Source organism: Salmo salar, chromosome 21 (assembly GCF_965601325.2).
Source record: "Salmo salar chromosome 21, fSalSal1, whole genome shotgun sequence".
NCBI classification, from domain to species: Eukaryota; Metazoa; Chordata; class Actinopteri; order Salmoniformes; family Salmonidae; genus Salmo; species Salmo salar.
In genome coordinates this window covers 13,214,911-13,233,840 of record NC_138311.1, presented here as the reverse complement: position 1 = coordinate 13,233,840, position 18,930 = coordinate 13,214,911, and the positions used below count along the sequence as shown (strand labels likewise).

The 18,930-nt window shown below is 42.0% G+C and overlaps 3 protein-coding genes across 6 annotated transcripts in view; 1 reads left to right on the top strand and 2 right to left on the bottom strand.

The window, feature by feature from the left end:
• Nucleotides 1-1,734: 1,734 nt before the first annotated feature.
• Nucleotides 1,735-7,936, bottom strand: LOC123729579 (uncharacterized). The gene is made up of 3 exons (XM_045704831.2): nucleotides 3,436-7,936; nucleotides 3,231-3,309; nucleotides 1,735-1,889 (listed from the first exon to the last, which is right to left on the bottom strand). Exons 1-3 carry the CDS (start codon nucleotides 7,633-7,635, stop codon nucleotides 1,735-1,737), a joined length of 4,434 nt encoding a protein of 1,477 aa, XP_045560787.1. The 5' UTR covers nucleotides 7,636-7,936.
• A 1,231-nt stretch (nucleotides 7,937-9,167) lies between these two features.
• On the bottom strand, nucleotides 9,168-12,802 carry LOC106581842 (uncharacterized). Its single transcript, XM_082967290.1, has 3 exons — nucleotides 12,644-12,802; nucleotides 12,246-12,413; nucleotides 9,168-9,230 (listed from the first exon to the last, which is right to left on the bottom strand). The coding sequence occupies exons 1-3, from the start codon at nucleotides 12,743-12,745 to the stop codon at nucleotides 9,168-9,170; spliced, it is 333 nt and encodes a 110-aa protein (XP_082823416.1). The 5' UTR covers nucleotides 12,746-12,802.
• A 3,624-nt stretch (nucleotides 12,803-16,426) lies between these two features.
• wdr75 (WD repeat domain 75) overlaps nucleotides 16,427-18,930 on the top strand; it is a 74,543-nt gene continuing 72,039 nt past the window's right edge. For all 4 annotated transcript variants that reach the window (XR_006761169.2, XM_082966972.1, XM_014164251.3 and 1 more), the window contains exon 1: nucleotides 16,427-16,555. Coding sequence is in view for 3 of the 4 variants with exons in the window: in XM_082966972.1 (XP_082823098.1) it covers nucleotides 16,470-16,555 (86 nt within the window). In the remaining variant the exon portion in view is untranslated. The remainder of the gene's footprint in view (nucleotides 16,556-18,930) is intronic.

The following is an 18,930-nucleotide window of genomic DNA, read 5'->3' as shown; positions in this document are numbered from 1 at the left end:
ACAGGAGAAAGGCCATAATGTATTATTCCAGCCCAGGTGCAATTTAGATTTTGCCCACTAGATGGCAGCAGTGTATGTGCAAAGGTTTAGACTCATCCAAGGAACCATTGCATTTCTGTTCAAAATTTTGTATCAAGACTGCCCAAATGTGCCTAATTTGTTTATTAATAACTTTTCATGTTCAAAATTGTGCACTCTCCTCAAACAATAGCATGGTATTATTTCACTGTAATAGCTACAGTAAATTGGACAGTGAAGTTAGATTAACAATAATTTAAGATTTCTGCCAATATCAGATATGTCTATGTCCTTGGAAATGTTCCTGTTACTTATGTAACAGTGTAGGTTCCGTTCCTCTCTTCGCCCCAACCCGGGCTCGAACCAGGGACCCTTGCACACATCAACAACTGACACTCCACGAAGCATCGTTACCCATCGCGCCACAAAAGCCACGGCCCTTTGAAATCGGACAACGTGGTTCGATTCAGGAGAAGTGTATCTATAAAATGGTGTAAAATAGTCCTATGTTTGAGAAATTGAAATTATTAGATTTGTGGTTTTGAATCTGGCGCTCTAATTTTTCACTGGCTATTGTCAAACTCAGTCCCGGTGACGGGATCGGGTTGTCGTAAGAAGTTTTTTAAATTGAAGCAACATCAGTCAGGAAGTTAAAGCTTGGTCGCAAGTGGGTATTCCAAATGGACAATGACCCCAAGCATACTTCCAAAGTTGTGGCAAAATGACTTAAGGATAACAAAGTCAAGGTATTGGAGTGGCCTCACAAAGCCCTGACCTCAATCCTATAGAAAATCTGTGGGCAGAACTGAAAAAGCATGTGCGAGCAAGGAGGCCTACAAACCTGACTCAGTTACACCAGCTCTGTCAGGAGGAATGGGCCAAAATGCAGTCAATTTATTGTGAGAAGCTTGTGGAAGGCTACCCGAAACATTTGACCCAAGTTAAACAATTTAAAGGCAATGCTACCAAATACTAATTGAGTGTATGTAAACTTTTGACCCACTGGGAACGTGATGTAAGAAATAAAAGCTGATATAAATCATTCTCTTGTCACAACGTCCACAGAAGTTGGCGCCTCTCCCCGGTTGGGTGGTGCTCGGTGGTCGTCGTCGCCGGCCTACTAGCTGCCACCGATCTAGGTTTCTGTGTCTTTTGGTTATGTCTGTTTAGGTCTGCACCTGTTTTGTGTTAGTCAATTAGTGGGGTATTAAATTTGTCTGTTTTGTTTGGGGATTTTTGCGGGATTGTTTATGTGTCATGCCTTTTGGGCACGTAGGGGTATATTGCATTTTCCTATTTACGCTGCGTGTTTTAGGCATTAGGGTTGCCGGGCTGCGTCCCGTCCTTTAGTAATTTTTGGAGCTGTTCTCTACTATTCTCTCTCTCTACTATTATTCTGACATTTCACATTCTTAAAATAAAGTGGTGATCCTAACTGACATAAGACAGGGAATTTTTACTAGGATTAAATGTCAGGAATTGTGAAAAACTAAGTTTAACTGTATTTGGCTAAGGTGTATGTAAACATCAGACTTCAACTGTACCTAAAAGTGTACACTATTCCTATGTTTTTTTATGTATCTTAAAGGTAAAAGTAATATAGTCAACTATACAACTTCTACACTTTATATCATCCAATAATATATCATGAAAAACACTCAACATGAAGAATTAATGCAATTATGTTTATTTCAAATATTTATTTTGAAATATAGATTAGGTGGTCTTCCTTTTATAGCAGGAAGTAAAGGGGCTGGACAAGGCTTTGCCTATAGCTGAAAACATCCTGGAAATGAGCGAACGCTTCCTTGGTTTCTTCTTGGTGGAGCATACACTCTCTGTTCGGCAGGAGTCTTGATCATTGACAATTGCTGGGGGAAAAAAATGTAAACATAACATTTTCTTTAACTGACCCTAGTTAGTGTGAAGAATTAGTATTGCATTATTATTATTTAAATTGTAATATTCTACATAATTTACAAATGTAGGGCGGCAGGTAGCCTAGCAGTCTCAATCCGCCTATATAACGCAGAAGTGTTACATAGGCCCCCCCAGGGCTTAGACTGTTCAGTGCCAAAAAGAAGGGGTTAAAAACATGCAAAAATATATATACATATTCGTCAACTTTCTTATATCTCTCAGATATAGGACAGACACTTCAGTTCCATGTAATGAATCTGTTATTCAATGCGTTTGTAGTGGCTAATAGCAGTAAGGTCGATACAAACCCCTCGGCTTAGACAGGGCTTAGACTCTTGTGGGTTAAAAAGCATGATCATTACAAAGGTGCAACTCGTGCTGGAGACAATAAAAGGCCATGCTAAAATGTGCAGTTTTGTCACACAACACAATGCCACAGATGTCTCAGAGACTGGGAAAAATAAGAGCAAGGCAAAACGCTCGTTGACTAGTTTTGAGGGAGCGTGGAATTGACATGCTGACTGCAGGAATGTCCACCAGAGCTGTGGCCAGAGAATTGAATGATTATTTATTTACCATAAGCCGCCTCCAATGTCGTTTTAGAGAATTGGGCAGTATGTCCAACCGGCCTCACAACCACAGACCACGTATATGGCGTCGTGTTGGCTGTAGGGTTATGGTGTGGGCAGGCATAAGCTACGGACAACGAACACAATTGCATTTTAACAATGACAATTTCAATGCACAGTGATACCGTCACGAGATCCTTAGGCCCATTGTCGTGCCATTCATCCGCCGCCATCACCTCATGTTTCAGCATGATAATGCATGGCCCCATGTCGCAAGGCCTGCATACTCACCAGACATGTCACCCATTTAGCATGTTTGTGATGCTCTGGATTGACGTGTACAACAGCGTGTTCTAGTTCCCAACAATATTCAACAACTTCGCTCAGCCATTGAAGAGGAGTGGGACAACATTCCATAGGCCACAATCAACAGCCTGATCAACTCTATGCGAAGGAGAAGTGTCACGCTGCATGAGGCAAATGGTGATCACACCAGATACTGACTGGTTTTCTGATCAACGCCCCTACCTTTTTTTAAGGTATCTGTGACGAACAGATGCATATCTGTATTCCCAGTCATGTGATACCCATAGATAAGGGCCTAATGAACGTATTTCAATTGACTGATTTCCTTATATGAACTGTAGCACAGTAAAATCTTTTAAATTGTTGCATGTTGCGTTTATATTTTTGTTCAGTACACATTTGAGTGTATTGACTTACCTGTTTCACTGACGGCAGGGGTCTGGTTCTGGGAAGGTGTTGGAGTGCAGTGGTTGTTCTTGTTGACCTTCTTTGTACACTGGGTAACAAACAGTCATTTGTACAGTAGGAGAAATTCCACACAAAAGGTATCAGTGTTTACCATCATACTGTACATAGTTAATAAAAATAATCTTTATAATTTGTATTTTGATGACATATGTACCTTTAGGTTGAGTCCACAGAGAGCGCTGAATCTTCCTCTCTTCTTTTCCTTTTTACCAGTTGTTGGAAGACCAGAATTACCTACCTCGTCACCGCCAAGTGCATTGTGTGATGGCAACTGGGTCATGGAGGGAGGTGAAGAGCTAGCCTTATTGCATTTAGTTAGTAGTTCCCTAGTTAATGATTTGACCAGGGCATCGTCAAATGCATAATCCGTTGACTTCATTGCAACCTGGAGCATCTTCTCTGACCCGAATTCTTGAAGAAGCCCCTTGTAGACAGCCTTGAAAATCTTTTTGATTTTCAGATTCTGGGGGTAGGCTTGAGTTGGTTCAAGGCCTGAGGTGCCACAGAACTCAGACAGAATCCTCTTTGTGAGAACTCTTGATGTTTCACCAATGTCAGAGGATTCCAGTAATGTGATAGGGGTGATCATTGACAGCAATCTAACAATCAGTAAAAGTACCAAAGAGGTGTAGTCATTGCTAGTGGAGTCAAATGATGTATATGTATCAGAGTCCATGGCTGATGGAGTTGATGGATGCACAGAGACCCTAGACATCTCCAGATCTTTGTTGTCCATCTTGGATTCCACCTCTCCTAAAACTTGAATATCCACAGTTCCACCGTTGTGTGTGCTGCTGCCAGACAGAGAGGGTCCAGGCAATGATTTGGCACTAGACTGACGGCTAGTGGTCATAAGAGCCGGTCTGTCAGAGTCAAGTGTTCCAGCATCAGTTGGGGACAACCCATTGATTATGTTCATCAACTCTGATAATTCTTCTGATGAATTGGAGGCCAGAGAACAGGTATCCATGACCTGATTGACCATTATATTGGTGAAAAGGCTATTTGTGTCACAGTAAACCTGTGAGGAACTAATGGAGATGGCAGAACAGCTCGGGATAAGCCGACTTGTGTCCTGAAGAGAACCATCAGAGACGATAGTTTGGCAGAAATCTGATCCTTGTGATGGTGGAGGAAGCCAGGGGACAATCTGCTGTAGCAGACGTTTTATTGACTCCTTAGCAAAGGAGTACACAAGGTCAGATGGAAACTCCCTAGATTCTTCAGAAGCATTCAATCCTGTCTTCAGCTTCAAAAGAATAGAGTCAGACACGCTCTTGCCAGCTGGCACAAAAAGAGCCTGGGGGGTGTTGTGACTTTTTATGAGCTCATAAACTTTGTCAGTGAGCTCATGTGAGAAGTTCTGAAGACCATCCCTGGGGCTGAGTCTCGCAAGTCTTCTTGTAAAAGAAGTGACATCATCTGCAGTGGCTATGTGTTCCGTATCTTCTCTTGGAATGACCTCCATAACAGTGTCAACTATGGCAGAGATGGTTTGCCTTGTGTAATTTGTTGACCCTTGTGAATGAGTTGAGGAGTCACTCATATCAATGACCGAACTCCTAATGATAGGACAATAGCTTTCAACAGGCCACTCATTGGGGACTGGAGTGCCTGGAAGAGAATTTGTAAAATCACTCTGGGACCCTCTGGTCATGGCAGAGGTGATGGACAGGGAGGACTTTGAGGAGGATGGCCGATGTATCTCGTGTCCATCAGTTCTCACCATGTCAACATCCTCCAACATGGAGCCCACGATGGAACGAGTCAAGAGGCCTTTCTCTGAGGTGCTCATCCTCTCTGACATAGACACTCTCCTCTGGATTGTCATCAGAGTCTGACTAATTAAGGCTTTGGAATAATTTACCATGCTGGCCTGGCTGCCTTCATGTTCACTGTAAGTCATTTGTGTAGAAGTAGCTGTTCTGCATATGGATTCAACATGTTTGGGGGCCTCAACCACATTGTCTAGGAGGACCGGTTGTTGCTGGGCAAAAAAATCCTTGACCTTGGTAAACACATTGTTGAACAGGTTAACAGTGCCTGGCCAAATTATCTTTCCTTTCACATTGGCCCCATTGTGAACACTGACAGGAAGGGTTGAAGCTGACAGGGATCTCTCTAACTGGCCAGACACTGAAGCATCAGACATTTTAGTCATCTGGGTGAAGCTATTAAGGTCTTTAGTGATGTTTATGACGATGTTGGATGCTGCAGAATTGGTGTGCAGAGAAGAGGTGAATAAAGATGGAGTTCCACTCTTCAGAAGGATTTTGACATCTCTATCGTCACCATCATTACTGGACTCTGCACAAATGTCTGCACCTCTACCATCAAGGCTGGCATTTACAATGCCAATCAACCCTGATTGAAGGATCCCACCAGCCATTTGTGAGGCTTTAGTTTGAAACTCCTCAGTACATAGTTTGTCAAAGGCTGTGGATTTAAGACGTCTAGAGGATGCTTCCTCTTCATCATTGTTGATCTCACCATGCAAATTGTCCTGTGTATTGACAGCATAGTCATCAACAGATAAATATGATTTGGAGGCGGCAAGGACGTCAATCTGAGAAACAACGGCATCCAAAAGCTTGGACAGGTCTTCTGTATCTCCTTTTAGGCTAGAGAGGCATTCGTCCATTGATTCCTCAGAGTGATACACAGTGAGGATCTGACTAATGACCTCCTTGGTACAGGTTTGAAGGTCCGCTTGGATTTCAAGAGAATCACTATTACAAGTCACCTGAGAATCTAAACTTTCACTGGGAGCCTGTTTGAGAATCTCATCATGTATTGGTGTAACACCATCGATGACCTTTACAGAGTCTTGGCAGGGCGTGAGAAACCGCCTCAGCATTTGTCGAAATCTATGATATATAATACGAGCAGCAGAAAGGGTGCTCCCTTTTGAAATTCGGAGAATTTCAGATTCATGTGTCTGCATGGACTGAACAATAGTATCCACATCTGTTACAAAAGTGTCCAGTAATTTAGATGCTTCAGAGTCTCCCAGTAAGCTGGTTGTAAAGGGGTTGACAGATCTCAGAGCTTCACTCACTGCCTTTCTAGCCTTTGTCTGGAAAGACACACTGGAGAGTTTCTTCATATTTATAACTGGAAGACTCTGGGTAGATTCACTGTTGGTGGTGCTGTCCTGCAGACCAAGTGGAAAAGTGAGATCGGAGAGACATTGTTCACTGTCTAACAACTCAGATGGTGAAGCAGAACAAGAACTGGTGAAATCATTCAAGTCAGACATGATGCCATCCACAAATAGAGTGGCCTCCAGAGACTCTTCAGAATCACAGTCTCCAACAGAAGATGATAACTTCTCCATCACCTCAGTCTTATACAAGACTAGAACCTGGCTGGCAATCGCTTTTGTGGTGTCAAGGAGGACTTGGTCTTGCAAATACTTTTTGAGAGCCAAAAGAGGTTTTGGGGTCTCACTTTGTCCTTTTTGTTCATTCATGGATGAGGGGGTTATTAAAAGTGGTTTACAAGAAATGGAGTCCGATGTGTCAGCCTCACCATTACTGGAATGACCGATGTCCAGGTACAAAGTTGGAACCATTGTGAAAGAATCTTTTGTGCTCTCCACAAATGTACTTGAGAGATCCCCTTTTTCTGGACAGGTAAGAAGCCTCTTCAGCGTTTTTTTCGTGTCGTAGTAACAACCAACAGTGTAAGACCAGATCTTACTCTGATGGTTTTCAAGAAGGATCTGCTCACTCTGTGCAGGAGAGCAGGATGCCCTGATAGCCTGGGTAAGATTGTCCATGTCTGAAACAAAGGTACTTACCAACTCAGAGGCCTCATGGTCGATCATAAGGTCTCCGATCTCACCTATCCTAGGAGTTGGGCTAGATGATGTAGTGCCAGAACAACATGATGTACAACCCCTGAATCTTTTAACGATCTCCCGGATCGATGCAGTGGCCTTGGTCTGAAACTCCTCAGTGAGTAGTCTGTCCATACTTTGTGTTGACAGATGAAGACTAGATTTGGCACCTTTGATATTGAGGTTGCTCTCTCCTTGTTTTAGCATCTCCTCAGAACTTTTACAAGATTCAAGCATCTTCATATGGTCAGCAACAACACAAAGCAGTTCCCTCTTGTCGGGTTCATTTTCCTCCTTATTGCTGAAGTTCAAAACAGTGCCACTGAGGGCTGTCATGACCTGTCCTGTTAAATGTGTCATATCCACCTCAACACCATCCTCTCTGAAAACAACACTCTGCTCAACACTCTGCCCATTAATGAACATCTGAAGTATGTTGGAAACGCCAGACACCATATCCTCAACCACCTTGGTGCTGGAGACACCACCACTGGCAAAAATGACAGGGGACATTCGCCCAGAGATGGGAGTTTGAATGGCCACAGAGATTATGGAATTGACCTTCTTTGACACTTCTCCAACAATAACCCGGGATAGACTTTGAGTGTCTACCTGGCCCTCTCTTTGGATACAGAGGACATTGTTCAGAGACTCTTTGAAGGAATCCTGGACACTAGTGAGGAGACTGTCCTCAGTGATCCCAAAAAAGTCACTGAGTGGCTCAGATGATATAGACTCACCATCTCCCTGAGTCTTTGGCAACACTGTCTGAGACCTTTGAGAATACAAAGCAAACAATACAGCATTCCATATTCGATAGTAGACACTGTAGTCACATTAATGCATAATTCAGTAATCAGTTAAACTGGTCATTAAGAGTAAACTGTTATACAGATAACAAAACATATTTTCACAAAATGGGTTATGAATAGTTAGGTGAAACCGGTTTCTTTAGGAATGACTGAACATACCCATTACGAGAGGAGCTTGATTTGGCCGCGCAAGACCTTGAGGATTTTCTGCTGCCTCTCTTGCGAACCTTCAGGTTTGTGCTAGAAGATGTCTCTGATTCTGTCAGAGACTTGCCGGATACTGGAGACACATGGCTGTATATCCGTACAAAACGGAAAATTGCAGGGATGATGACCTCCAGGATGGCCTCAGATACAAACCGCACAATCTCCAGGCACATCTCTGCAAGCAGTGCCCTCATCACCTGTAGGACCGAAACAGTGTAGGTAGATTACTCATAGCCGGGCTCTGAAACCAAGCTCCTCGAAGAGATACCAACAATCTCACATATGTTCATGAGAATCATGAAAGTGGCATACATTGGAAAGCATGAAAAGCAGTAGGCTACTAAAAAGCTCTTTGAATGTAACTGTTTGTGATAATGTGGATGATACTGTAGACAGATAAATGGCTTGTATCTAATTTTCTTGAAACATCTATTAATATATATATGAATCATTTTCAAGGTTAAGGGACTTACAGGGTCCATCCTGCCAATGCTTAACTGCCTCCATTGCCTATACGAGATAATTAGATGTTTTTAGCACCAAAAAGCACACCAACACACATACAATTTATAAAATCCTCCAGATGACATTGTATTCAAATACTACAATAGAAGTTTGGACATACTCCTCAGTAAGTTTTTCCAGAAACCGGATGATAATCGGGTTGAAAGCATCCGGATTGATTGGCGGGAGGTCAAGAGCCCTGGTCTGACAGGCCCTGGAGACACACTCACTTAGGATCTTTTCATTAGATTGTCCCTGGTGAGATGTCCCCTGAATTGCCATCCTAGAGAATTCCACAGATGTAGAGGGACCTGTGTCCAAAGCAGCATTCACCAAGGTAAAGAAGTCAGAAAACATGTAACCTTCTGAGGCAAGTATGTGTTAGCCAACTTTGTGTACTTTGTGAAGTTAAGTACCCAAGAAAGGATAACATGAGCACTCTGCTATTAGTCCTCTGCTCAATAGATGCCCATATAAATCACATTTACATGCAAAAGGATTACATTCAGTGAAATTAGAGTTTCATTTATGACCTGCATCTGTATCAGTGATCTGCTCCATTTTGTTTCTCTTGGTCCTCTTGGTCTAAAAAGACAATACAGTCAATGATATACACGTAGATACTGTATGAAGCCATTCCAATACAGCCCTTTGAGTAGAGCAAGGGTAAGATTGATTGTAGGGCTGTCCCCGACAAAAAAAAAATTTGTCGACCGAGAGTCATCCTGTTCTAATGTTAAAATGTATTTTTCCATATCAGACACACCCTATGTGTTTGAATACAATCACCTACATAGGCACTGAGCTTGTCTGATGCTTTAAGCACACGGTTTGATTAAGTAATTAAGACACACAAATGACTCAAGAAAGAGCCCGATGGTGACACTGTATTAAAATAAATGACAGCGAATGCCTGTGTGACAGGCGCACGTTGTCTCGCTCTCCTCCCTACTGCAGTGAAAAGGCACCACATAACAGCAAGTATTTATTGTGCTGTCCATGCTGAAGATGCAACATCATTTCAGCCATTTCGTTTCTTCCTCATTTCTGAATGAAAAGTTCTGTTACCGAAATCCCTAACTTGTTTACAAAAAGCATTACCTATTTCCTCAGCCTTGCTCTCTTTATGTGAAACATGTAAGCATCGCATGCATGTGACAATTAGGGCCTGACCTATAGTAATCAAATCAATAAATTGGTTATAACAAACTCCGAACACAGTAATATCGACAGCAAAATGGATGCGGAGGATGTGAAAAATAAACGCCAAACGGGTGAATGTTTACTGGTTGCTTAGGAGGGAAAGGGGAATTCAGATCTGTGGAAGACATTTGACTTAGTTGTGGAAACTACTGGTGGTCAAGAACAAGGAGGGTATAGGAGCAAGCGCTGACAGAGTATTATGTGTGCCAAACATTTGCTGTTAGATTACAATATTGTTTTTTCTGACCATTTGGAACAGTGTAAACAACACTAAATAAATTCTAAGCAATACCAGTCTGTTCTAACAACAAAAAATTGTAAAGCCTTTATTACAGCATAGCAAAGATTAAAAACAGCCAAATCTGTGAAATTGCTTAATTCAACATTTTGCCGGTGCATGAGGCTTGGTGCTCACAGAATCAGTAGGCTATTAAACAAATACTCAAACAGGCAACAGAAGCTATATCTGTCTTATATATATATATATATATATATATAACAGTCAAAAGTTTGGACACACCTACTCATTCAAGGGTTTTTCTTTATTTTTACTATTTTCTACATTGTAGAATAGTAGTGAAGACATCAAATGAAATAACACATATGGAATCATGTAGGTACTGATAGTCCCACTAAGCGCAAACCAGATGGGATGGCGTATCACTGCAGGATACTATGGTAGCCATGCTGGTTAAGTGTGCCTTGAATTCTAAACAAATCACAGACAGTGTCACCAGCAAAGCACCCCCACACCATCACACCTCCTCGATGCTTCATGGTGGGAACCACATATGCGGAGATCATTTGTTCACCTACTCTCACAAAGACATTCTTGGAACCAAAAATCTCAGATTTGGACTCATCAGACCAAAGGACAGATTTCCACGGGTCTAATGTCCATTGCTCGTGTTTCTTGGCCCATGCAAGTCTCTTCTTCTTATTGGTGTCCTTTAGTAGTGCTTTCTTCGCAGCAATTTGACCATGAAGGCCTGATTCACGCAGTCTCCTGAACAGTTGATGTTGAGATGTGTCTGTTACTTGAACTCTGTGAAGCATTTATTTAGACTGCAATGTGAGGTGCAGTTAACTCTAATGAACGTATCCTCTGCAGCCGAGGTAACTCTGGGTCTTCCTTTCCTGTGGCGGTCCTCATGAGAGCCAGTTTCATCATAGCGCTTGATGGTTTTTGCGACTTGATGGTTTTTGCACTTGATGAAACGTTCAAAGTTCTTGAAATTTTCCGTATTGACTGACCTTCATGTCTTATAGTAATGACGGACTGTTGTTTCTCTTTGCTTATTTGAGCTGTTCTTGCCATAATATGGACTTGGTCTTTTACCAAATAGGGCTATCTTCTGTATACCAACCCTACCTTGTCACAACACAACTGGTTGGCTCAAACGCATTAAGAAGGAAAGAACTTCCTTTACTTAACTTTTAACAAGGCACACCTGTTAATTAATGAAATGCATTCCAGGTGACTACCACATGAGGCTGGTTGAGAGAATGCCAAGAGTGTGCAAAGCTGTCATCAAGGCAAAGGGTGACTACTTTGAAGAATCTCAAATATAAAGATTTTGATTTGTTTAACACTTTTTTGGTACCTACATGATTCCATATGTGTTATTTCATAGTTTTGATGTCTTCACTACTATTCTACAATGTAGAAAATAGTAAAAATAAAGAAAAACCCTTTTTACTGGTAATATATATATGGATGATTTACAAAGCCAGGCACATTTAACAATTAGGCTATTGATTATAGACCTAATTAAGTTGTGTTTTCTTCTCTCCTCAATCTTCTTAGACAATTAGGCTACGGCAAGGGCTGTTTCCCCGTCTCTGCTGCTGCCTCTGCAGCATTGTTCTCAATCCCAATATGCTGGTTAACTTTGCTATTATGCACATAGCAACATAGGGAAGGGCCCCAATTCTACGGCGCACTGAAGATTAAGTTTCAGAACCACGGACAGCGACCGTATCCAACGCGGGAGAAAGCACATTTGTTATAAAATAATATTTGATTTATTAGTGTTGCACCATTATTTTTACATAATATAACCATATACAATTTCAGTATTACGTCTTAGCGTGATGGACTGTGCCATCCCTGTGGCCTCGGTAATGGATTAGTCAACTGAGACAGGCGCGAATCAGACAGGTGTCCATGTGCACCATGAAGAAAAAAAACTTTTGCGACTGCTCGACTTAAGAAATCCCAGTCAACCAAACAATCGTCCAGTCAACCAAATGGGGTCAGCCCTAGATTTACTATTAGGAGATAAAAGGGTATTGTATGGGCAATTTACCTTCCTCAGAACAACATGCTGTAGGGTCAGGTTATAGACATGAAAGATATCAAAAATATCCACATCTCTGCTCAATCTATTCCCTTACCTTGACTTTATTTCTCTTCACGGCATCCTGCTCCATCTGAGGCAGGGTATCCTTCTTCACCTCTTCCTCATCTTCATCATTCTGATTATCAACAAAATCTCTCTCAGCTGCATCAGTATCAGTGCTCTGTTCAACTGTGGACCTGTTGGCACTGGTCCTCCTCTTTGTCTAAAAAGACAATACAGTCAGTGACATACTGTATGCTGCCGTTGCTATACAGGCCTTTGAGAAGAGCTAGGGTAAACGATTGGTGATTGAATATTATTATGGAAGTCTGTTGTAAGGACAATTTACCCTCCAACCTCTCAACGGCATGTTGTATGGCACATTGGACAGGTTTGGAGTGTGGACAGGTAAGACCCCAGATTTCCCTTTCTCTCCTCAATCTATTGTCTCACCTTAACTTTTCTCCTTGTCACAGCCTTCAGCTCGATCTGAGGCAGGGGATCCTTCACTTCACTATCTTCTGGATAGTTTAAACCCAGGATATCATTCTTCATTTTCTGGACTTGACCTTCCAAACTTTGATGATCATGTGGATCATCTTCATTTAAACTCTGATTGGAACAAATTAGACCATTCTTTAAATGCTCATGGATATGGCCAATATACCACAGCTAAGAGCTGTTCTTATGCACGACACAACGCAGAGTTATTATAAACTTGTTACCAACTTAATTAGAAGAGTAAAAATAAATGTTTTGTCATACCCGTGGTATACACTCTGATATACCACAGCATTCAGCCAATCAGCATTCAGGGCTCGAACCACCCAGTTTATAATGGCCAATATACTATGGCTAAGCGCTGTTCTTAGGCAAAACTGCTTGGATACAGCCCTTAGCTGTGGCATATTGGCCATATACTACAAACACTGAGGTGCCATATTGCTAATAAAAACTGGTTACCAACATAAATAGAACAGTAACAAGTCTTTTTGCATCATACCCGTGGTATATTGTCGTATATACACATGGCTGAAATGCTGTTTCAGCCAATAAGCATCCAGGACCCAAACTGCCTGGTTTATAATTACACAATAAGGCATGAGGGGGTGTGGTATATGGCCAATTTACCACAGCTAAGGGCTGTTCTGAAGCAAGCCGAAACACGAAGTGCCTGGATACAGCCCTTAGCCATGGTAAATTCATTTTTTGCTAACGGTTGTATTCATTTTGGGATCTATCGCATCCCACAGCTGTCCCAGACTATGTTTGGAATATTTATATCTCACACAGAATAGGTACATTTTTGTACAATGGGGATAGTAAATTGACATAGGCTAGTGCTTTTGCTATTCATTAGGCCTATTAATTTTGTTGGCTGATGAAAAGTAAATGTAGACAGTTCTTCCAATATCTTCAATACGCGCCTTGGAATTGGATAAGGACGCAAGCAGTTGAGTCTCCAATGTGTCTGTCTTCACTTGTAGCCTGTGAGAAAGACCCGATCACTTGATGGGCATTGGCTAATGAGAATTGAGCTATCTGAGAGAGCCATGTGAGTGAGAGGTGCTTCAGAGCCAGGAGAAGGGAATTATAATTATTATATTCAGCCCAATGGATTTTTTTAGGGGGCATTACTGTAACACAAAAGGGATGTCGCCGGGTAATTTGAGGTATTATCAAGTGCTTGTCAAATTGTGAATAACAGTTGCAGCCTGAGCAAAAAAACTAAGCAGAGCTCATGCCTTTCATGCGACTTTTTTCAAATCATCATTAGAGTCACATCATACAGCCTTAGAATGTATTAAAAATCAAAACGGATAGCCCAACGTTTGTATCACAACCAAAGTTACATAAATAACTCTAAATTAAGCATATAGGAGTACCTATTTCTTTGTTAACTGCTAAACACAGAATAGCCACATGTGCGCACTCCCTCAAATCGTTTGGAGAAAATATTGTATTTTATTTTATTCAGCTATGTTCAATTGTATTCTTCATACTATAAAATAATGCCATGGAATTCTAACCAAATCTTGTCTGCTAAATGAACTAGTGTAGCCATATGGCATAGCCAGATCAGGGTCTAACATAAGGACAAGTCAGAGTATGCTATTCTGTTCTTCTGAAATAGACTACATTTTAGACTGGATTTATTGTGATGGTGTAGGCTATGTTACATGGATTTATTAGACTTTTTAATATGTAGATGTTCCAAATGTCTGCATCAGTGGTTTGTAGGCTGTGTGTGGAAGCCAGGAGATGCTAAATGTGTTCATGTTAATTAACGGTCAATCACCATCTGACAAAATTTCATGGTCGCCACAGCCCTAGGCATGGGTCCTCAAATCCTCAAAAAGTTTTACAGCTGTACAATTAGGAAGGAGCATCTTGACTGGCTGCATCACTGCTTGGTATGGTAATAACACCGCCCACGATTGCATGGCGCTACAGAGGGTGGTGCGGACAGCCTAGTAAATCAGCCCAACCAACGCATCACCGGGGGCAAGCTACTTGCACTCCAGGACACCTACAGCACCCGATGTCACAGGAAAGCCAAAAAGATAATCAAGGGCAACAACCACCCGAGCCACTCACTGCCTGTTCACCCCGCTATCATCCAGGAGAGAGACGGAAAAACAGCTTCTATCTCATGGCCATCAGACTGTTAAATTGTCATCACTAGCACATTAGAGGCTGCTGCCCTATATACAGAGACTTGAAATCACTGGCCACAAACAATGGAACACTATTCGCTTTAATAATGTTTACATATTGTAACGACCCTGGGTTTATAACCGCGGATATCGACTCTGCCACTCGAGCATGCTTTTGGGGCACAGTCGATAGCACGCTGGACTTCGGGCTAGAAGGTTGAGGGATCGAGACCTGCTCCCTGCCTGTTTCATTACATATTTTGCATTACTCATCTCAAATGTATATACTGTATCCTTCCTATTCTACTGTATCTTAGTCTATGCTGCTCTGACATTGCTCATCCAAATATTTATATATTATTAATTCCATTCCTTTACTTTAGATTGTGTGTATTGTTAGATATTACTTGTTAGATTTTATTGCACTGTTCGCAAGAAACACAAGCGTTTCGCTACACCCGCAATAACATCTGCTAAACATGTGTATGTGACAAATACAATTTGATCACCAGGGCTGTTCTCCCTGTCATCCAGGACCTCTATATCAAGGAAGGCCCGGAAATCGTTAAAAACTCCAGCCACCCAAGCCATAGACTGTTCTCTCTGCTTCGGCACAGCAAGCGGTACCGTGCATCAAGTCTGACACCAACAGGCTCCTGATCAGCTTCAATCGCCAAGCCATAAGACTGCTAAATAACTAACAAAATGACTACACAGTACAGGTTTTCGCTATAAATACACATAGATCCTATTGCCTGATATCAAGATTCGTAATTAATGCGTTATGGAGTCACCTATTATTATAATAATTTAGGTAAAATTATGATAAGTAGCCTACTGCTGTTATCTTTGCAAGGATCATATTTTATTTATAACAAGTCCCATAGGTTATTATAATGCATACTTTTTTTTTACAATATTTAAAATGATTATATTAGCGGGACATTAACGTTAGCCCACACCGCCACCCAGCTGCCACTACTTGCGGCATGTCCTGTATACCCTGTGGTCCCTGCCGCTGCATTAAAAAAAAAGACGGTGCATAGGCCTTCTCTGTTAGCAATTCATAGGCTTACCTTATTATCCTCCATGGTTAAAGTCTATGGCTGGAGCGTATGTTCTCATCATGTAAAACTTAACCAAGTGATTACCAAAGAGATAAGGCTATCGCATTTTATACAAAGCCAACGTCATAATGTGAAAGAACTTTTACGCAATAAAACAACTTCAGGGATGATCTGTCAATCAATGCGACCAGCGACTCAATACTGGAACCCCATACCACTAAAAAGACCACTCGAAACAATAAATACTGATGTATTAGCTACGTTTCCGTTTTTTTTGGTACAATAATGTGATGAGACAACAAATAAATAAGTAAAAAACAGCCAACAACAATGATGAGCAATACATAACATTGTAAATAAGAATGTGTTCTTAACTGACTTGCCTAGTTAAATAAGCTTAAATCATAAAAAATAAAAATAAAATATTAAATCAAATGCAGTAATTTGAGAAGAACGCTTGAGGGCGACTACGAACCAGTTTTGAATAAACAAGGACAGAAGCATGCCATGTGTTGTTGGGTCAGAGGCGAAGGTTCATAGTTGAAATCCGAAAAGATGGTGGCGCACGCAGAAATACGCGTGGTTCATCGTGGTGGTAGCAAAATAAACTTCAGAGAGCCAGTTATTACAAATGATTCCAGGTACGTGTGTGTGTATTGCAGCTGACATAAGCTAAACCTGAATTAACTGTATGTCAAGTATGGCATGGACGCAAACTGTAGCTCTGGCTAGCTACTGTGGCTAGCTAGCTAGCAAGCACGGTAGCTAACGTGTTACTGTATAGCTACAACACAAGTATTCTAATCTTGAGAGAAACGTAACGTTGGCTATTGTTGTATGTGGTCCTGTAGCTCAGTTGGTACAGCATGCCGCGTGCAACGCAAGAATTATGGGTTCGATTCCTGGGAGCACCCATACGTAAAATGTATACGTGCATGGCCATTGCTTCGCCCGCAACGAACCATTGTTTATACAGACGACTCGTTGCAGAAGCGTCCGTACGTAGTCAGGCGTCCTTGATCAACCAACTCAAACGAAAATAACACTTAACAGCGGCATATTCAGTATCTCTAGGAACGATACTTTCCGGGACGAAGCAAGCATGATCGTGGCTGGTAAAAGTGCTAAATGGCTTATACACAGAACCAGTGGAGTGGTGGAAAAAGTACCCAATTGTCATACATGACTGAGTCATTTTCTATTAAGGTATCTTTACTTTTACTCAAGTTAAAGTCACCCAGTACAATACTAGAGTAATAGTCTAAAAGTATTTGGTTTTAAATATACTTACGTATCAAAAATGTAATTTGATAAAATATACTTATAATAGAAACCTATAAATAATTTCAAATTCCTTATATTAAGCAAACCAGACGGACCCATATTCTTTGTTTTATTTTTTATTTATGGCTGCCAGGGGCTCCAACACTGACATAATGGGTGGGACACAATGCAGATAGCCCAGTTAGCCAATGTGCGGGAGCACTGGTTGGTCGGGCCAATTGAGGTAGTATGTACATGGATGTATGGTTAAAGTGACTATGCATATAAGATAAACAGAGTAGCAGCGGCGTAAAAGAGGGGTTGGGGGGGGGCACACAATGCAAATAGTAGTCTTATGTTCAGAAGTCTTATGGCTTGGGGGTAAAACTGTTGAGAAGCCTTTTTGTCCTAGACTTGGCACTCTGGTACCGCTTGCCATGCGGTAGTAGAGAGAACAGTCTATGACTAGGGTGGCTGGGGTCTTTGACAATTTTTAGTGCCTTCCTCTGACACCGCCTGGTGTAGAGGTCCTGGATGGCAGGCAGCTTTGCCCCAGTGATGTATTGGGCCGTACGCACTACCCTCTGAAGTGCCTTGCAGTCATATTTGCCTTATGCAGCGCCACACATCGCCTTTGCATAGAGTTGATCAGGCTCTTGGCTGTGCGAAGTTGCTGAATATTGTCAGGATCATGCACATTGATCCAGAGCATCCCAATTGTGCTCAATGGGTGACATGTCTGGTAAGTATGCAGGCCATGGACGAACTGGGACATTTTCAACTTCCAGGAATTGTGTACAGATCCTTGCGACATGGGGCAGTGCATTATCATGCTATAACATGAGGTGATGGTGGCGGAGGAGTGGCACGACAGTGGGCCTCAGGATCTCGTCACGTTATTTCTGCATTCAAATTGCCATCGATAAAATGCAATAGTGTTTGTTGTCCGTAGCTAATGCCTGCCCATACCATAAGCCCACCGCCCACATTGGGCGAACCACTCGCCCACACGATTCCATACACGCTGTCTGCCATTGCCCAGTACAGTTGAAACTGGGATTCATCTTTGAAGAGCACACTTCTCCAGCATGCCAATGGCCATCGAAGGTATGCATTTGCCCACTGAAGTCGGTTAGGATGCTGAACTGCAGTCAGGTCAAGACCCTGGTGAGGACGACGAGCACACAGAGAAGCTTCCTTGAGACGGTTTCTGTAGAAATTATTTGGTTCAGCAAACCCACAGTTTCATCAGCTGTCCGGATGGCTGGTCTCGATCCCGCAGGTGAAGAAGCCGGATGTGGAGTTCCTGGGCTGGCGTGGTTACACTTGGTCTGCGGTTGTGAGGCCGGTTGGACGTACTGCCAAATTCTCTAAAACAACGTTGGAGGCAGCTTCTGGTAGAGAAAGGAACATTCAATTCTCTGGCAAAGCTCTGGTGGACATTCCTGCAGTCAGCATGCCAATTGCACACTCCCTCAACTTCAGTAATATGTGTCATTGTGTTGTGACAACTGCAAACTTTAGTGGCCTTTTATTGTCCCCAGCACAAGGTGCACCTGTGTAATGAACGATTATGCTGTTTAATCCGCTTTTTGATATGCCACACCTGTCAGGTGGATGGATTATCTTGGCAAATGAGAAATGATCACTAAAAGGGCTGTAAGCAAATTTGTGCACAAAATGAGAGAAGCTTTTTGTGGGTATGGAATATTGTTGGGGTCTATTTCAGCTCATGAAACATGGGACCAACACT